General features: G+C 38.0%; 1 protein-coding gene across 1 annotated transcript in view; it reads right to left on the reverse strand.

The window, feature by feature from the left end:
* SLC25A26 (solute carrier family 25 member 26) overlaps positions 1 to 17,005 on the reverse strand; it is a 301,478-nt gene that overhangs the window by 25,689 nt on the left and 258,784 nt on the right. The window contains exon 15 of the mRNA XM_082344816.1: positions 5,729 to 5,773. Within this exon, the coding sequence (XP_082200942.1) occupies positions 5,729 to 5,773 (45 nt within the window). The remainder of the gene's footprint in view (positions 1 to 5,728; positions 5,774 to 17,005) is intronic.

A 17,005-nucleotide genomic window follows, 5' to 3' on the forward strand; every position in this document is an offset into this window, starting at 1 on the left:
TTGGCAGATGAAAGACAATCTCTCTGAGCCCTGGTTGCCCTGTTTTGGTGGGGATGACGACAGGGCCTGTCTCTCTGAGTTGTACGTCACGTGAATAAGACGCTAAGGGATATACAATGTACTCCTCAGCACAGTGCCCGGCATACATCTGCTCAGCACACAACGTGTTCTTTACAAGTGTTTGGGCGTCAGTAAGCGCATAACTAAATAAACTAATTATTGAAGTGCTACAAAGGAAATAAACAGGTGCTGTGTTTACTGAGCAGGGAAGATGGGAAGGTCCTACTTTAAAGGTGGGTGGACAGGGAATGCCTCTCTGAAGTGACATGATCTAAGACCTAAAGAACAAGAAAGATTTGGACGTGAGAAAAGCCTAGGGAAAGAGCCAGAGTGAAAGCTTGATGAGGGATTTCTGTCAACCCTCTTGATCACTATATTCCCCAGGCCCTAGGCACATAGTAGGTACTCAGTAACAATGTGTAGAATAAATGAATAAAGGATATTTCTGGCGGAGGGCACAACAAACTTAAAGGCCCTCGGGTAAGGAGCAGCCCGGCGAGTCCGAACACAACAGAGGGAGGCCAGCCGGGCTGCAGGACAGGACGTGGACGTGGGGAGGCTGGAGTGCAGCGGGCGGGTGCTGTGGGATACGGTCGGTGAGGCAGGAGGGGCGGACAACACGGGACCCTGTCAACCGCAGTTTAAACTCTGGATTTTACTCTTCTTTCAAAGAGGTGTCACTGAAGGCTTTTAGCAGAGAGTGGTAGGATCTGATTTATTTCTTTAAAAGATCACTCTGGCTGTTGTGAAGAGAAGATATTTTAGAGAAGCAAGAATGGAATCAGGGAGACCACTGGAGAGGCCAACATGGCAACTCAAGCAAGAGATGAGTTAGAGGCTTCAATCAGAACAGTGGACTCTTCTGGGGACTTCCCTGGTGGCACAGTGGTTAAGAATCCGCCTGCCAATGCAGGGGACACGGGTTCGAGCCCTGGTCTGGGAAGATCCCACATGCCGTGGAGCAACTAAGCCCGAGCGCCACAACTACTGAGCCTGCGCTCTAGAGCACGTGCTCCACAGCAAGAGAAACCACTGCAATGAGAAGCCCGCGCACCACAACGAAGAGTAGCCCCAGCTCTCCGCAACTACAGAAAGCCCACACGCAGCAACAAAGACCCAACGCAGCCAAAAATAAATAATAACATAAAAATAAATTTAAAAAAAAAAAAAAAAACAGTGGACTGTTCTGACGGGCTGGATGATGAGGGAAAGAGAGAACTGTGGAGTCATTCTTAAGTTTCTACTTCAGCAAGCAACAGACATGTGTTCTACTTACTGAGAAGGAGACACCTGGGAAGGAACAGGTTGGGGAGAAGAGGAATAAAAACCAAGTGTTCTGTTCTGAACTGGTTCCCCTGAGACACCTTGAGTAAGGGTGTCATCTAGGAAGTTGGTCATGTGAGGCTGTAACTCAGCGCAAGTGGTCCACAAGAGAGCTTTAAATATGCAAGTCAACCATATACACAGGGTATTCAAAGCCAAGGGACAAGATGAAATAATAAGCTTTGGTTTTTTGTCAGATAAGAGAACCACGTAGTCTAACGTGTTTCTCTTCTTGTTGGGCTACTAGAAAAGTTCCAAACTCAATATAAATCTTAAAGGTAAATGATCTTCTCAGAGGTTCTGGATATGATGATCTACCCCTTTTACTTCCCCTCCTCTTTATGGTGTTTAGTCTTCTTTCATCTAAATCTTTTTTGTAAGCATATGTACTATTTAAAAAAAAAAAAAAAGAAAACATAAGAAATGAGGTAGTGAAATGACATGATTTGGGGAGTCGGGGGGCTGGCTCCCACAGTGCCTTGGGTGGTCTTCAATTACAGACACGCTACCTTAGAGTTATCTGTGGGCATGTGCTTCTCTGGTAGAGTAAAAACTCCTCAAGGGCATCAGCCACGTCTTATTCATCTTTGAACTGCTGTGAAATGAAACAGTGTCTAGCTCGCAGCACGCAGGGAATACACGTACACTAACGGCATCTGTCACTTTTCTATAAATAGAAGGGGTTCAGGCCTTATCAGAACGTGCTAAAGCTCAGTCCTAAGATACAGTACACGAATAAATACCAATCAGCAATACAGACAAATGTTAGCTATAAGGGTAAACCTTCAGGGTCTGGATTGGAAGACTTCAAGCACGAGAAAAAAACTGAGCTGGCTTTAAAAGATGCATAGCATTTGATCCGTGAAAGCCCATTGCAGAAAGAAGCCAAAGAAAAGGGGCAGTAAGGAGGCTATTCTGGTTGGAAGGAAAGGAAGGAAAGGAGGGAAAGCAAAAAAAAAAAAAAATGTAAGGGGAAGGGAGCTGGAAAAACCAGTTAAGGACACGGTATGGACATCCGTGCCAACAACTTCATGCTTTAGAGTTTTAGAAAGTTATACATTTCTGGGAACTTCAAAGAGATGTTTAAGGAAGATCACACAAATTCAATGTGTAGAACAGATGAGTGTTAACTAAGTCCAGGCATACGTTAGTAAGAATCTGATAAAAAAAGGAGGCCACAGGTTCCAAAAAGTCAGAGTGAACACAACTTGGTGAGTGATAGAGAAAAAGAGGATCAGATTTAATCTGGGATTTGAGACCAAAGGGGTCAGGAGAATAGTAGTATGATTAACAGAAATCAGGGAGACAGCAGGAGGAAGTGATTTTAGAAGGCGATACCATCGATTTTAGGCAGAATAAGTTTAAGATGATAGTGGCCACCCCCTACCTCCAGATTCCCACTCCTTATAGCACAATGTGCACACAATCTGCCAAAGTGCTTGCTGAGAAAAATTTTTCTTAGCAGTATTTCCACATAAACGTCATAGAGAAACCCTTCCATATAATACAGTGTCTCTATGGTTGCAGAAACAAATTTAAATGGATAAACTCATAAATACAAAAATAAAAGACATGCCAAAAATTGTCTACTTTTACAAAGCACTGTGGTTTCACATTTGGATGTTTAAAGAAAAAAGCACTATTATATGAAAAGATGCTCAATATTATTTAGCCCTGAGAGAACTGCAAATTAAAACCACAATGAGATACCAGTACACAACTATTAGAATGGCTAAAGTTTTATTTAATCTAATAATAACAAACAATGAAACGGATGCAGAGCGACTGGAACTCTCACACATTGCTGGAAAATGGGACAGCCACTTTGGAAAACACTGTGACAGTTTCTTGCAAATTAAACTTCTATTTTCCCTATGACCCAGCAATCCCATTCCTAGGTACTTACCCAAGAGAAACAAAAATATATGTCCATACAAATACCCATATGCAAATATTTGCAGCAGCTTCATCCATAATCATCAACTCGAACGTGTATCAACTAGTAACTGGCTAAACAGAGTACAGTACGCGTACACAATGAAATGCTACGCAGCGGCACCAAAAAGGAGCAAACTACTGGTACGGGATAAAACAGGAATGAATCTCTTCTTTCATATTAAATGAAAGAAGCCAGGCACAAAATACTACATAGTGTGTGATTATATTTATATGATATTCTGGAAAAGGGTGATGATATTACATTTTGTTTAGGGTGGTAGTTATATTTGTCAAAACCTGTAAAAATGTACACTTAAAAGGAGTTTTCCTGTATGACGATTATTGCTCAATAAATCTGACAAAAAAATATATATATATATGGCATCTTAACATTGGCTCAAAGGAAAGTATTAAAGCTCAACATCGTTATCTATGATTACTCTGAAAAATTCTAGACATACATACATTCAATCATTCATTTATTTATTTATGGCTGCACTGGGTCTTCATTGCTGTGTGTGGGCTTCCTCTAGTTGCGGTGAGCGGGCGCTACTCTTCGTTGTGGTGCGAGGGCTTCTCATTGCGGTGGCTTTTCTTGTTGCAGAGCATGGGCTCTAGGTGTGTGGGCTTCAGTAGTTGGGGCTCACAGGCTCCAGAGCGCAGGCTCAGTAGTTGTGGCGCACAGGCTTAGCTGCTCCACGGCATGTGGGATCTTCCCGGACCAAGGCTCGAACCCACGTCCCCTGCACTGGCAGGCGGATTCTTAACCACTGCGCCACCAGGGAAGCCTAGACATTTCTTAACTAGCTAGCATACTGCAAATGTCCTGAATACTGCAAAGAAACAAATCCCATGCTTTTTCCCTCTTTGGGCCTCAAAACATTCCTGTGCAGAAACTGGGCCTAAGTATGTTAGACACAGTGCAGAAGCCACATGAATGCTGTTTATTGAGACACTAATAAAGTGAGTCTTGTTTGCTGGACAGCTGTTGCTTCATTGTCTTTTGTCATACACAAAAATAGAGAGGTGTTATGCTTATGGAATGTGACCTTCTCATTGGATAGCTGTTACATCACGCCCAGAAACCCTGCCAGAGAAATCCAATTTCACCGTGTGCCACGTGGAAAACAGTAAAAACAAAAACAAACAAAACGACCATGAAAGATCCCAAAACCTGCATTAAATGAACTGTACTACTCCTTAAAATCAGATCATTTGTAAGAAGTATTTCTCAATACTTAATATTGCTGAGTTTATTTTTATGAATAATGTTTGTCCTCATTTTATTATCCTTAGTATGTAACTTCAAAAGAATATTCTTTAGAGTCCAAATAACTGTTATTCTTCCAAAGACATTTTCTTTGAGCGCACCATGATTACTAATGCTATACAATGATGAGAGTAATTCCTTTATTTTTTGTATTATCAAATGCCTACCTAGGTACTTTGCCATTTTACAGTTTGGTCATTTATAAACCATTTTCATTTGAACAAGGGTTTTCAGATTCTTTTGCTCATTATCCACAGTGAGAAATACTTTCACATTGCAACCTAGTACATAGATGCATGTATATATGTACACGCAACACTGAAGTTTGACAAAGCAAGACTTAACCTTACCTCATAAGATGCTACTATTTTCCCTTTTGCTGTTGTCTTTAAAATGCTGGCAAACACCTACATAATTCATACCGTGACCCGCAATTTCTGAAATCATTGCACCAGGAGATGAAAAACAAATACAATGTCTCTGCATGTTTTGTACAAAGGCTTTCAAATTTTCATTTGTTTGTTTTTAAACATATGAGTGACCTTCCCCAAGGCTGACTCACAACTCCCCACACTCTGCTCCTTCTCACTGAGGGTTCCTAGGCCTGGTGAGCAGGAAAGACAGAAGGGACCTTCAGAAACCAAGCCCCCTGCTGCTCCCCACTCCCACCCACCATCAGATGTGGGCAGGAAGGTCTTGGCCTTCGAGGCCTACAAATATTCAGAGCCTCGCTTTCCTTCCTTTTCCATTTACCCTCATTGTTATTCCTTAACCTCTACACACACACACACACACACACACACACACACACACACACACACACACAGCAAAGTGAAATAAAATTCAAGTGGGTGGAAAAAGAGTTACAATACAGAGGAAAGTAAAGTTTTTCCTAAACATCTCAGGATTTCAGTTACGCCTGCTCTGCTTATTTCCCAGACCACAGACACCTAAACAAGTTTAAAACACTGAACTGGCATGTAAATCCCACTCACAAAATATTTCCAACTCCTAATAATTTTGAGTTTTTAAACCGCTACTCAATATTATATTCTACTATTCCACACCGAAACTACTGGGTATTAATGATCATAAGATAATTAGAGAGAAATTTTAGATGAAGATTGGAAAACTTACTTTTAAGGACTCCCACAGGGGAAACTGGACCAATGAGAAAGGAATCTGAAGAGAAAAAAAAAAAAAAAATCAAACAAATTAGGCAGGAAAGATCAGTTTGCTTAGCATGACTATATGAACCTATAATTATTACTTAGAAAGATTATTTCATTTTAACTTTATGTACATAATAAAGCTACCATTAAACAAATTTATAAGTACAGGATGCATAGTTTTTAGAAAAAGAGTTAAACGGTAACTGCCTGTAAAATCTACTAATTTTTTGAGGCCAAGGGACATAAAATGATGCCCTCTTGAAACTGAAAGAGAAGCACAATATGAAGAGTGTCTGGCTACTGAAAGAAATGAGAAAATAAGTATTTTCCATCACAGGTAATGAAGACTTTAAAAATGTGACATTTCTCTGCTTAAGAGTTTGAGCTGTCTACTCCTCAGCGGGCCACGTGTCACGGTTGAAAAGAGAAGCAGGGAGGGGGACAGAGAGTGGAGGAGGGGGGAGCCCGGAGGGAGGAGGGCAGCACAGGAAGGGGGTAGTGGAGGAAAGGAGAGGGAGAGAGGGGAGGGAGAGGAGTGAGGAAGGACAGAGGGGACAAGGCAGGTGGATGGGAGGAGAGAGAGAAGAGGAAGCAGCCAGAGCCACTTGCAGGAGGAAGCTGAGAAGCAAGGTCTGGGGACAGAACACGGGCGTGGGGAGGAAGGAACGGCTTCTCAGTGTGGAGGAGTGAGGGCTCTCAACAGACAGGAGCACAGTTGGGCCTGAAAGCCTGATTTAGTCTCAAGCTTGGTCAGGGAGAAGAGTCATCCCTAGCAGTGAAGACAATCAGCATACTTAGACTAAGGATTTACAATTAGCTGTATATACCAATAAGCTAGAATTGTTACCAAGCACTTTTCACATGCCAGGCACTGTGCCAACCAGCACTTCATAGTTTTTATTTCACTGAATCCTCACAACAACCCTGTAAGATGGGTATTATTACCATCCCCATTTTACAGATCAAGAAATGGAGGTCCAGAGATGCTGTTTAACTTGCCTAAAGCACAGTTAGGAAGTAAAAAGCCCAGACAATCTGACTACAGGGCCCTGTCTGACTACTACTCTACCTAAAAGACATCTAATTGGATTTATCTGCCTATAAATTCACTGCCAGTATAATCCATTTGCTTTTAATTAAACTTTCTCAAATTCTAAAATAGAACCCCACCCTCCATATTTCCGAAAATAAAAATACCTGAACTCCAGGGGATCCTACCCACTAACCTAGGTAATATCCACACACTATCCACTGGGCCTGCATAAGGCATGATGCTGCTCAAGCAGGTCGTGGCCCCAGTATAGTTGCTCTGTATCCAGTTCAGTTGTAAGTGAAAAGTAAATGTGGACTTTGATCAATAACAATATGCATAGGGGTATGTGAGAGAGAGAGAGAGAGAGAGAGAGAGAGAGAGAGAGAGAGAGAGGAGAGAGAGAGTGTGTGTGTGTGTGTGTGTGTGTGTGTGTGTGTGTGTGTATGTCAGAGGCCACAATGTTGAAGGGATTAATGGGTATTTACCTTCCCATGAATTAAGAGCACTAAATTACTTCCAAAATATTTATATTTAATCAGAAATTAAGAGTCTAGCATCATCTGTCTTATTCTGCTGGAAGAAATGATGGGCCCTGGGCTTGACAGTGGTCACAGAAAGAAAAATCTGCCTTCCATTCAGGCAGGAAATGGCAGTGAGAGAGGGAAAAAAAAAAAAATCAATGTCAATAAACTAGTTTAAGTTGACAAACTAAAATCTCATGGAATTTTGTCATCTTCATAAATAAGCAGCGCCCCATCCTGTACACATCAAAGTTCCATAATAGGAGACAAATTTAGTCGAGCTTTTTGTCACCAAAACATGAAAGCATCTGACACTGTCCATTCTGACACTAAAATGCTATATTTTCAATTAAATTATCAAAACCCAAAAGACTGTAGTTTTCATTTCCTTTTTTGGCTGCGCTGCACGCTTGCGGGATCTTAGCTCCCCAACCAAGGATCAAACCTGGGCCCCCTGCAGTGGAAGTGATGAGTCCTAACCACTGGACCACCATTTTTAAAAATTTATAATATGTAATAAAATACCAAAGAGGACTAACGGTTGGTGGGATTAGAGATGGCTTTAATTTTCTTCTTTGTATTTTCTCCTCCCAAATGTAAATATGTCACATTTTAACAAGAATGTAAATATTTCACTTTTTTTTTTAACATCTTTATTGGAGTATAATTGCTTTACATTGCTGTGTTAGTTTCTGCTGTATAACAAAGTGAATCAGCTATACGTATACGTATATCCTCATATCCCCTCCCTCTTGCATCTCCCTCTCACCCTCCCTATCCCACCCCTCTAGGTGGTCACAAAGCACCAAGCTGATCTCCCTGTGCTATGCGGCTGCTTCCCACTAGCTATCTATTTTACATTTGGTAGTGTGTATATGTCAATACCACTCTCTCACTTCGTCCCAGCTTACCCTTCCACCTCCCTGTGTCCTTAAGTCCATTCTCTACGTCTGCGTCTTTATTCCTGTCCTGCCCCTAGGTTCTCCAGAACAACTTTTTTTTTTAAGATTCCATATATATATATGTGTTAGCATACGGTATTTGTTTTTCTCTTTCTGACTTACTTCACTCTGTATGACACACTCTAGGTCCATCCACCTCACTACAAATAACTCAATTTCATTTCTTTTTATGGTTGAGTAATATTCCATTGTATATATGTGTCACATCTTCTTTATCCATTCATCAGTCAATGGACACTTAGGCTGCTTCCATGTCCTGGCTATTGTAAATAGAGCTGCCATGAACATTGTGGTACGTGACTCTTTTTGAATTATGGTTTTCTCAGGGTATGTGCCCAGTAGTGGGATTGCTGGGTCATATGGTAGTTCTATTTTTAGTTTTTTAAGGAACCTCCATACTGTTCTCCGTAGTGGATGTATCAATTTACATTCCCACCAACAGTGCAAGAGGGTTCCCTTTTCTCTACACCCTTTCCAGCATTTTTTGTTTGTAGATTTTTTGATGATGGCCATTCTGACCAGTGTGAGGTGATATCTCACTGTAGTTTTGATTTGCATTTCTCTACTGATTAGTGGTGTTGAGCATCCTTTCATGTGTTTGATGGCAATCTGTATATCTTCTTTGGAGAAATGTCTATTTAGGTCTTCTGCCCGTTTTTGGATTGGGTTGTTTGTTTTTTTGGTATTGAGCTGCATGAGCTGCCTGTATATTTTGGAGATTAATCCTTTGTCAGTTGCTTCATTTGCAAATATTTTCTCCCATTCTGAGGGTTGTCTTTTCGTCTTGTTTATGGTTTCCTTTGCTGTACAAAAACTTTTAAGTTTCATTAGGTCCCATTTGTTTATTTTTATTTCCATTTCTCTAGGAGGTGGGTCAAAAAGGATCTTGTTGTGATGTATGTCATAGAGTGTTCTGCCTGTGTTTTCCTCTAAGGGTTTTAGAGTGTCTGACCGTACATTTAAGTCTTTAATCCATTTTGAGTTTATTTTTGTGTATGGTGTTAGGGAGTGTTCTAATTTCATTCTTTTACATGTAGCTGTCCAGTTTTCCCAGTGTCACTTACTGAAGAGGCTGTCTTTTCTCCATTGTATATTCTTGCCTCCTTTATCAAAGATAAGGTGACCATAAGTGCGTGGGTTTATCTCTGGGCTTTCTATCCTGTTCCATTGATCTATATTTCTGTTTTTGTGCCAGGACCATACTGTCTTGATTACTGTAGCTTTGTAGTATAGTCTGAAGTCAGGGAGCCTGATTCCTCCAGCTCCATTTTTCTTTCTCAAGATTGCTTTGGCTATTCGGGGTCTTTTGTGTTTCCATACAAATTGTGAAATTTTTTGTTCTAGTTCTGTGAAAAATGCCAGTGGTAGTTTGATAGGGATTGCATTGAATCTGTAGATTGCTTTGGGTAGTAGAGTCATTTTCACAATGTTGATTCTTCCAATCCAGGAACATGGTATATCTCTCCATCTATTTGTATCATCTTTAATTTCTTTCATCAGTGTCTTATAATTTTCTGCATACAGGTCTTTTGTCTCCTTAGGTAGGTTTATTCCTAGATATTTTATTCTTTTTGTTGCAATGGTAAACGGGAGTGTTTTCTTAATTTCACTTTCAGATTTTTCGTCATTAGTGTATAGAAATGCAAGAGATTTCTGTGCATTAATTTTGTATCCTGCTACTTTACCAAAGTCATTGATTAGCTCTAGTAGTTTTCTGGTAGCATCTTTAGGATTCTCTTGTATAGTATCATGTCACCTGCAAACAGTGACAGTTTTACTTCTTCTTTTCCGATTTGGATTCCTTTTATTTCTTTTTCTTCTCTGACTGCTGTGGCTAAAACTTCCAAAACTATGTTGAATAATAGTGGTGAGAGTGGGCAACCTTGTCTTGTTCCTGATCTTAGTGGAAATGGTTTCAGTTTTTCGCCATTAAGAACAATGTTGGCTGTGGGTTTGTCATATATGGCCTTCATTATGTTGAGGTAGGTTCCCTCTATGCCTACTTTCTTGAGAGTTTTTATCATAAATGGGTACTGAATTTTGTTGAAAGCTATTTCTGCATCTATTGAGATTATCATATGGTTTTTATCCTTCAATTTGTTAATATGGTGTATCACATTGATCGATTTGCATATACTGAAGAATCCTTGCATTCCTGGGATAAATCCCACTTGATCATGGTGTAATCATACCTTTTAATGTGTTGTTGGATTCTGTTTGCTAGTATTTTGTTGAGGATTTTTGCATCTATGTTCATCAGCGATACTGGCCTGTAGTTTTCTTTTTTTGTGACATCTTTGTCTGGTTTTGGTATCAGGGTGATAGCGGCCTCATAAAATGAGTTTGGGAGTGTTCCTCCCTCTGCTATATTTTGGAAGAGTTTGAGAAGGATAGGTGTTAGCTCTTCTCTAAATGTTTGATAGAATTCACCTGTGAAGCCATCTAGTCCTGGGCTTATATTTCACATTTGTAAGATGAAAAAAGGTCCTATAACTTACTGTAATAAGGCCTGTAACTTATAACTTATTGTAACTTATTGAACGTTAGCCTTCTTCACTTCTTGATTAAAATAAACGATATACTGAACTGTATGTTATTGGCACTTTTTTGGTACTTAATAAATAATACCAGATTTTGAATCCTGTAGATGGGCATTTTGCCCATTTTCCTCCATTAAAAGTTATTCATTAAATTGTTCCTTCAATTTAAAGAAGTAATTTTAAAAATCACACATTTGAAACGGCCAAAACTGTTCAATTGGGTATTTATTTTAAAAAGTGAGCTGACAGTAAATCCCAACTTCACTCTAAAACAAGATTAATTGACAGTCTCAGGTAATTAAATGTGCTGTAAATGCTTGAATACTTAAATATATTTCTGGCTTCTGGTAATGAAATATCCCTCATAAGATAAACTCCTGATGTGTGAAAATGTTTCAAACATTCTTCAAGTCAAAATCTTACTGAATGCCTTGTCATTTACAATATGAAGAAATAATGAAAATGTGTCCCACTCATGTGACAGTAGTACTGCCAGCAAATATGGCTCCACGGCTAAAACAAATTCTTCTCCCAACTTCTACAGAACATGGGCCGGTCAGAAGGCAAGTTCCCTCCCCATGTCTGGTTTGGAGTTTCAAAACAGTGATGTTTCTTCAAAACGTGGAATTTTAAACGCCATACAGATGTAAGCTGTTATTCTAAAATGTTTTATAGATGAATAAAATGAATAGCTGCACTCAGAGGTCTTATATTCCAAAACACAACATACCCATTTTATTGCACCAAAAGTCACAAAATGGCTCACTGTTGTGACCTTTTTAATGCCTCCATTTAAGATGTTTTGTTTGAATAAGGTTGTTAAGACCCAGGGCCCTAACAAGTAAGCAGCAGTAAACTCAGCTACCATCAAAGAGGCAGATGTAGAGGGGAAAAAACCTGCTAAAATTCAACATGAATTCCACTAGTAATAAACATAGCAATAATTCCATACGAGAGTACATGTGAGGATTCCATGTGAAGTAGAGAAAGTGAAAGCTGAGTGGTAAACAGGCGAAGGAAGTGTTGGGCATTACTAATGAAACAAAGAAGGTACAAAATTACATTATGAGCACGCTTTACCTATTACCAAGTGTTTGGACTAGATTATCCTTGAAGCCAATCAATGCTTATAATCCTATGATCTTAAAATAAATGCCTATAACCTTATAGTCCTTTAACAAATAATAATGTGATTTATAATATAACTGAAGGGATATGAAGATATGATTTCTAAGGTATCATTTAGCTCTAGAATTCTATGGCTCAATGGACAGATCAAATTAGAATACCAATATGTTTTAAAAAAATAAGACTTGATCGTAAGCTGCAAAGAACACAATGGATCCTACAAGTGACACAAAGGGGAGTCTCCTTTCTGTTGCAAGACAGTGTCCAAATTTCTGTGCTTGATTTCGGGTTTTCCATTCTAGTGTTGCAAAGATAACAAAGCCAGTTCTCCTGTTAAATACTCTGTGCCTCTTTCCATTCAAGCCCAGTGGTAACCAAGGACAAGTGAGTTTGAAGACCTGAAGACATTTTGCCCCAAAGTGACTACCATTCTTTAAAAAAGAAAAAAGAAAAAAGAAAAAGGTGAGACCCATTCAAATCTGGCCTGCTGCCATCTGACATATCAGGAAAGCATTCTAATAATAAATATATATTGATTTTTAAATTTAACAACTATAATTCATTGACATGTACTGTACATAGAGAGCAGAATGTATACCTAATAAAGGAAAGTAACCTAAAAGTAGAAAAAATTTAAAGTGACTCACTCCTCAAGTTTATAAACCATACTAAAATTCCAAAAGCATCTTTCCAAAGAAAGCACTAAATGGACACAAGAGTATCAAAATAAAATAGGGAAGGAGATGAGTGTGAGCAGTTTGATTCTCAAGTAAGATTAGATCTCAGAGGCAGGAGCAATGAGAGTATCAAAACTTCTACAAAGATATAGTAAGCAAAACAGGGTGGTAGTGGCATCAACACAGACATACAGACAATGGAACAGAATGAAGAGCCCAGAAATAAATCCTTGAATATATGTTCGAATGATCTCTGACAAGAGTGCAAAGACCACCTAATTGGGAAAGGACAATTTCTTCAACTAGTAGTGTTAGGAAAATGTATATTCACATGCAAAGGAATCAAGTTGGACCCTTACATTACCCTATATACAAAAAATTAACTCCAAATGAATCAAAGATCTAAATGTAAGACCCAAAACCATAAAAGTCTTAGAAGAGGGGAAAACCTTCATGATATTAGATTTGGCAATGATTTATTGGATATTACACCAATCCACAGGCAACAAAACTAGACAAATGGGACTACATTAAAATTCCAAACTTTGCATCAAAGGACAAAATCAACAGACTGAAAAGGCAACCTACGGAATGGGAGAAAATATTTGCAAATCATCAATCTGATCAAGAGTTAATATTCAGAATACATAAACAACTTCTACAACTCAACAGTAACAAAAAAATCCTATTTTTTAAATGGGCAAAGGATTTGAATAGACATTTCTCCAAAAAAGATATACAAATAGCCAACACGCACATGAAAAGCTGCCCAACATTACTAATCATTAGGGAAATGCAAGTCAAAACCAAAATGAGATATCACTCATTATGAAACTACTATGAAAGAAGGAGAAAGAGAGGTAAAGAGAGAGGGAAAGAGGAAAGGAAGGAAGGAAGGAAGGAAGGGAGGGAGGGAGGAAGGAAGGAAGGAAGGAAGGAAGGAAGGAAGGAAGGAAGGGAGGGAGGGAGGGAGGGAGGAAGGAAGCAAGTATGGACAAGGATGTGGAGAAACTGGAACCCCGTGCTGTATTGGTGAGAATGTAAAATGGAGTAGCCACTTGGAAAAGAGTACGGCAGTTCCTCAAAAGATTAAAAATAGAATTATCATGTGATTCAGCAATTCTACTTCTGGGTATATACACTAAAGAATTGAAAGCAAGGTCTCAGAGAGAGATTTGTACATTTATTTTCATAGTAGCATTATTCAGAATAGCCAAAAGGTGGAAGCAACCCAAGTGTCCACTTATGCATGAAAGGATACACAAAATATGGGATATACATACAACAAAATACTATTCAGCCTTAAAAAGAAGGTAATTCTGACATGTTACAGAACAGATGAACCTGGAGGACATTATGGTAAGTGAAATAAACCAGTCAGAAAAAGACAAATATTGAAGGATTCCACTTATATGAGGTATTTCGCATAGTCAAATTCATAGACACACAAAGCAGAATGGTGGCTGCCGGGGGGCGGGGGGGGGGGGGGGTTGGATTAAGATGGGAAAGGGGAGTTGTTGTTTAATGATTATTACACAAGTTTAAGAGTTTCAGGTTTGCAAAATGAAAAGTGTTTTGAAGACAACTGCATAACAATGTAAAAACACTTAACACAACTGAATAGTACACTTCAAAATGGTTAAAATGGTATGTATTATGTGTATTTTATCACAATTTTTAAATTTTTAAAGAATTTTTAAAAGATATTGTTACTAAAAAGACAAGCCACAGACTAAAAGAAAATATTCACAAAACACATGTCTGAAAAAGGACTTCTATTCAGAATAAAGGACTTTCAAAACTCAATCATAAAAAGAAAAACAAATAACCCAATTTTTAAAATGCACAAAAGACTTGAACAAGCACTTCACAAAGAAAGTTATACAAATCACTAATATAAGCACAAAAAAGATATTCAACATCATTAGTCATCAGGGAAGTGTTAATTAAAACACACTGAGAAAACAATCTGGTGTTTCTCCCCAAAGTTAAACATACAACTTGGCAATTCCACTCTTAGGTATACGGCCAAAACCAGGGACTCAAACAGATACCTGTACACCAATCTTCACTGCAGCATTACTGACAATAACCAAATAACCCAAGTGTTCATCAACAAATAAATGGATAAACAAAATGTGGTCTGTCCCTACAGTGGAATACTATTCAGTCATAAAAAGGAATGAAGTTGTGATATATGTATGCTACAATATGGATGAACCCTGAAAACATCATGCTACGTGAAAAAGCCAGATACAAAAGGACAAATATTCTATGATTCCATTTACATGAAATAGCTAGAGTAGACAAACTTAGACAAAAACTAGATTAAAATTTACAGGGCTCAGGAAAGAGGAGAGTAGGGAGTGATTGCTTTATGAGTACAGAGTTTCTGTTCGCAATGATGAAAAAGTTGGGGAGTAGACTGTACTGATGATTGCACCACAGTGTCAACTACACTGCAGTGTATACCTAAAGTGGTTAAACTAGCAAATTTCATGTGATAACTATTTTACCACAATTTAAAAACTATTTTTTAAAAAGCACACATTGACGTGCCATTATACAACCACTAAACTGGCTGAAATAAAAAAGACTGACAAAACCAAATAATCGTAAAGATGTGGAGCAACCACAACTCTCAGATTTTGACAATGGGAACTTAAAATGGAAAAATCACTTTCAAAAGGGGTTTGCTAAGTTTTTATTTGATCCAGAAATTCCACTCCTAGGTATTTATTCAAGAGCCATGACAATATATGTCCACAGTAAGATCTGTACATGAATGTCAAAGCCGCCTTAATCACAATAGTTAATGTCCATCAACAGAAGAAAAGCTATACAAATTGTGGTATATTCATACAGTGGAACATTAGGAATAAAGTGGAAAGAACTACTGATACATGCTGTAACACTGATGATTCTCACACACATCATATCAAGTAAAAGAAGCCAGACACAAAAAGGATTTATACTACAAGACTCTATTTACAGAAAGTTCAAGGAAAAGGCAAAACTAACCTGAGTGGGCAGAGTAACTGCGATGGGATATCAGAAAACATTCTAGGGATATGGAAATATTCACTATCATATCAGGGGTGTGGATGACATGAGCATATCCATTCTTCAAAAGTGTACATCTATGATGTGTGCATTTCAACGCAGACAAATGTTATCTACAAATACACTATGAAAAATACAGTAGTAATCACAGTGAAGAGTGGGTAGAGATATAGATGAATAAAAATGACAGAATACTGATAACTGTCAAAGCTTGGTGATGAGCACTTTGGGGTTTGTTATACTATTCGTTTACCTTGTGTATGATTTAAATTTTTCTTAAGTTAAAAAAAAAGTGTGCAAGTAAAGCACGATTTTTAAAATTCATATACAGAAGCCTAGAACTAAAGGTCAAAGCGGGCTTCTTATCTCCAGTTAACCAAAGTTAAGTGACACTAATAGTTTGGGATATAGCTTCTCATTTATCTCAACATACTTAGGTTTAGTTTTGTTTTGTTTTTTTCAATTAAACGTTAGTATACATACAGTTCCAAAATTTAAAATTTTCCCTAAACAATGTCTAGTGATATTTCCATGTTGATCAATATAGATCTGTCATTTCTGACCATTGCACAGTATTTTATAACATTTAACTATCCCTTGATAGTTGATGTCCAATTTCATCTCTCATAAAACACTATTTTTGTTTAATCAATCATTCTGATACGTAGGAGATTCTAGATATATCATACAGATTGTAAATATATAATTTCTAAACATACCTAATAACAACGTGGAAGGCTAATGCCCAACATTAACCCTTCATCAGCATAATCATCCTTATAAATGCCCAGTGTTAATATGCAGGAATATCAGAGCACAAAGATATCTTCCTTTAGGCATCACTTAACAAATCAATCAAAATGAAAATCACAGTATCACATTGGCTTTCACATATCTTGTGAATAATTCTAACACATCATTCAACATTAACTGATTCTGAGCAAATGTTCAATACTTGCATTAAGATTTAATCCTGCTTCCAGGGGTCTGTAAACAATTACTTATGGAGTAGAATTATGGTATCAAGAATTACCAATATATGTCTGACTTACAGAATATAAATATAAGGTCACAAGTATACACAAGTTGTGCCCTATCTTTAAAAAGAAAAAAAGAACTATTTTTGTTAGCTGGGATTCTTAAGAAATAAAATTAGAAATACTTTTTAAAGTTTTCCATTTAATTCAAGAAAGTTAAATAAAATCTATCTTTATATAAATATACACACATACACATACACATATACACTGATTCCTTTCCATTTATTTTCCTGGCTTCTTTAATGAACTATGGATCACCCCACAATTCTTATGATAAT

Source organism: Balaenoptera borealis, assembly GCF_965194805.1.
Source record: "Balaenoptera borealis genome assembly, chromosome: 12".
NCBI classification, from domain to species: domain Eukaryota; kingdom Metazoa; phylum Chordata; class Mammalia; order Artiodactyla; family Balaenopteridae; genus Balaenoptera; species Balaenoptera borealis.